Source organism: Limulus polyphemus, unplaced genomic scaffold, assembly GCF_000517525.1.
Source record: "Limulus polyphemus unplaced genomic scaffold, Limulus_polyphemus-2.1.2 Scaffold688, whole genome shotgun sequence".
Lineage (NCBI taxonomy): Eukaryota > Metazoa > Arthropoda > Merostomata > Xiphosura > Limulidae > Limulus > Limulus polyphemus.
The window spans coordinates 161032-165134 of NW_013666298.1; the positions used below are offsets into that span (position 1 = coordinate 161032).

Here is a 4103-nt window from a genome sequence, read left to right on the forward strand (position 1 = left end):
TGTAATAATAATTCATGATTGTGTGGCAGCTAAGCATCGGTAGAATTATCGATGTACTCCTGTCTATGATGATGATGATGTGTACTCTTATGACCTACTCAGTAAATAAATACCCTGTCAGAAGCTTCTCTAAGAAAAAAAGTCACAAGATAGTTAGTGAACGATACAGTTAGTGGATTATTGCTGTTTATCACTCGATATTGTTATTAATATTGAAAGGTATTTTTGTGTTGCTGTATTTTTTTGGAATTAGGTTTTTATTTCTTTCTGCTTCTTTTTCCTAATTGTAGCAGCATGTTTATTTTAGACAGTACAAAACTATAAGAAATTGAGAGTGGCTAAAAACTACCTTTCATAAGCACACATTAATCTGATAAAAGAATACTAGCAGACAATGTAAGATCTGGTTATATCATGACACCATATAAAATATATATTTGATTAAATGAAATAGCAAGGATATTTTAAAGTACATTGAGATGTTGTTATTACACTAATAAAAATGGTTAAATCTCAGAACTACATACTTTTTTTTACACTACCATAAGAATAAGCACATCACTTTACTTTTATATTCATGTATGAGAAAAAACATTTTTGCAAACTTTGCAACTGTTCTGTTAAATCCTTCTGTATAGATGCTGTTTCTTAACTGAATTATTTTTTACCGATATGAAGAAAATCTTAATTCTAATTAAGCCTGTAGGGTGAGTTGGCTTAGGGAATTAGATGCCATCAGCTGTAGTGGAGGTCAGCACTCTACTAAGGGAATTGGTAATTTCCTGAAATAATATATGGTAAGGTTAAATTTTTACTTCTCTCTAGGGTTAGTACACAGGGACAGCCTTGAGAGACCAAATGGTTCCTTATTATCTGTACGTTATGTTTAGTTCTAACATTTTAAAACAATACTTACTAAAGAGTTGCACTTCATACCTCAGTTTAACTTGCACTTGAGCTGCTTCAATGTTAGAGTTATGTTGTCCTCGTCTGTCTTTTCCTCGTCTATGAAAGCATAGTTATTAACTTTTACATAAATATTCTAGGTCAACACTAAAGATAAATTTTTTCATTTTTAAAATGTGTCAAAATTAGGATATTAACAAACACAAAATAAATAAACCAGAATCTAAAATATTCTTTCATAACATTTACTTAAACTAAACAGAATTTTGTATACAGTTATAACAGAACGAAAAATGTATCACTTACTTTTTCACTGAAGCTTCAAACACTCCACTGTCTCCTGCCACTGACTCATCACTGTCTGCTGCACACATGCCTTGCCTACTAGCCGAGCCAGGATGGCCTGCTATGTCAGGATTGAATCCATGCTCACAGATGGGACTAAGTGAAGCATTTCCTAAAGTCTCACCAATTGGTTCCAGGGAATGCTGTTGTGGAGGAAAAACATATAGATCTTCTGAAGACTGGAGACAAGTTGGAGATAGATTCCCCTTATGATGATGATCCAGTGAAACTGTATTTAAACTGCTAGATGGAAGAATTTCTGGTGATGTAGAGACTAATTGCAGTTCTCCTAACTGTTCCTGGATGTGATTCATATCAATCCTATGCTGTCGTTCCCAATGTACTGGTTCAAAGGTAGGGTCATATGGTGAGAATGGTGGAGATACAGATGACAGTGATGAACGAGGAGAGAGAGATGGCCCTCTTAAGCCTGACCCTAATGCTGGAGAAGACAAATCATCACATGCTGCTCTTGAGCTGATATTTTGTGTGCTGCCTTGCTGTATTTGACAAACTTGTTTGTGGATATCTTCAAGAGATAAACTGACAGCAATTGGGGGGAGTCCATAGATGTCTGTGAAACTGAGACTACTTAATGATCCTTTGCTGCTTGTAGATAATGACTCAGTGCTGAGAGACCCAAGGGAACTGCTAGATGACACTGAGAGTGTACTAGCAGAGAAACTGAAACAAATCAAAAGCTTTCACTGAGGAACTAGCTTTCACAGAAACACACAACAAAAAATGTATAATACAGTTAGTAATATATAATGTAAGGGATTTTGCATTATAAACAATCTTTATAGTGATTGTAGCCATATTCTGAGATATTAATATTTGAAACATTATATTCATTTGTACAAATGTAGAAATTACAGTCAAAATCTACCACAAGTGATCAAACGAACATCACAAATAAGACAGTGGTGTGTCAATAAGCTTAAAAATTTTAAAGTTAATCATAGTTTTCTGATCTTATTTAAACAAATAATATATCTTTGGTGTAACACTTTATTGAAAATTGTATATATCACCTTTCTTATTTAACGTGGCTCATGAGCCGATTACCAAAAAATGGAAATAAACTGGTAAAATAAATATTTCTTCAAATATTTTCAGATAAAAGAGAAAAAAAAAATCAATTGATTTAAGTTCATTTCTATTTTTCTAAAGTTGCCTCCCAGTGGAACAGTGACATGTCTGTGGACTTACAATGCTAGAAACCGGGTTTCAAATCCCATAGTGGGCAGAGTGCAGATAGCCAATTGCATAGCTTTGTGCTTAAATTACAAACATTTTCTAAAGTTACAAAGAGATTATGTTGACATCAAGAAATAGCACTCTCCAATGAAATTTTTCCTTAATCCAATATTTATTTACCTTTTCAACTTTGACTCTAAAAAAGTCGTGTGACGTATTGCATCTTTTAGTTGTTGCAACAAACTGTTTTTCTGTTCATGAAGTCTCAATCTACAAAGAAAACGAATAAAGAAGAAATATTCAAACATACTTTCTTTACATTTAAAAAAAATTATGTCAAAAATAAATGAGTAAATTCCGAGTTTAGATCTAACAGAAAACAAGTATTAATATGAATACTTCTATGAAAACATTAAATCCTATACAGAGTTTATTTCAGCTACAAGAAAGATCTAAATGGTAAAGCATGATATCATTATAACGAGGAGCTCATTTGTGAATGATTGCCTTCAACATGGAGGGAGATGACATCTGGGTAAAACATACTGACCCAAGCAAAAAAAATAAAGTTAAAATTAACTTCTATATTCAACTCAAAAATTTTTTAACCTCTCTGCAATGGCCTTGTTTGACATTTCTCTGGCATTTCCTACATCTTCTTCTAACTTAGAAATTTCTGCTTGAATGGAAGCTATCTCATTTTGGCTTCTTTCTTTTGTGATACGACTTCGAAATTCTCGTAGCAGTTGCTCTTTTTCCTGAATCAGTAGTAGCCTGAAATGGTTAAATGAATAAATGCTTACAGCTTAAAGATCACAATATCTGTGATTTATTTTTTATAAAGAAAACAAACCAAAACAACATCTTGAAGAAAGGCTTAAACAGAATCATTGAAGGGTTAGAATATAAAAATAATATAGCACGGTTTAAACTGCCTGATGAAGGGCTTCTGCCCAAAACATTGCAAACAATAATAAAGTTTTCATCACAGATGTGCGTTTTACACATTTTGAACACTTTTTTATTATTTTTTATGTTTTGTGGTCTTTTCTATTGTGTGTTTAATCTTGAAGAAACTTGTATAAACTTTCTGGTGAAAAATAGAACTCACTTATAATCTGTAAGCTTGTAAAGGTTTTAAAAGCACTAAAATAACAAACTGCAGAAATAATGTATGTGTGTGTGTCTGAACACTTGATGTTTAACAAAGTATATTTTCCTCCCCTCAATATCACATTTTCCTTGCAATTGAATAGTTTATTGCAAGACATTGGAATTAAAATGAGTAACTTGCATGAACAGACAAAGGTTTTTGATTATTTTGTTTCTTTAAGTAATAACTTGCAAAATGCTGAATACAGAGATTAATTACTGAAAATAACAGATAAAATATAAAGATTTTTCTTAAGAAATGTTTGATAACTATCCAAACATGTGAAATTTCAAAATTTTCTTATGCATAAAAGTATTTTTAATCTTAAAATGAAAATTAATTTGCATGATAGATAGGCAAGATGTGAAAAGAAAAAAAAGGCATGTGAGAAATATTGATTTACAAACTTTAAGACTTAATAAAAAAACTAGATATTTTGCATATGAAAGCATTGTAATGTTTACTGATAATCTGCCAAATTTTGTTAACATTTGGTTAC

The 4103-nt window shown here is 31.7% G+C and overlaps 1 protein-coding gene across 1 annotated transcript in view; it reads right to left on the reverse strand.

Annotated features, from left to right (window-relative positions):
- Positions 1-4103, reverse strand: part of LOC106459966 (protein kibra-like) — a 39915-nt gene that overhangs the window by 14745 nt on the left and 21067 nt on the right. Inside the window, exons 8-11 of the mRNA XM_013919639.2 lie at positions 3061-3225; positions 2632-2721; positions 1213-1935; positions 937-1005 (exon numbers count right to left, since the gene is read on the reverse strand). Coding sequence (XP_013775093.1) covers positions 937-1005; positions 1213-1935; positions 2632-2721; positions 3061-3225 — 1047 coding nt within the window. The remainder of the gene's footprint in view (positions 1-936; positions 1006-1212; positions 1936-2631; positions 2722-3060; positions 3226-4103) is intronic.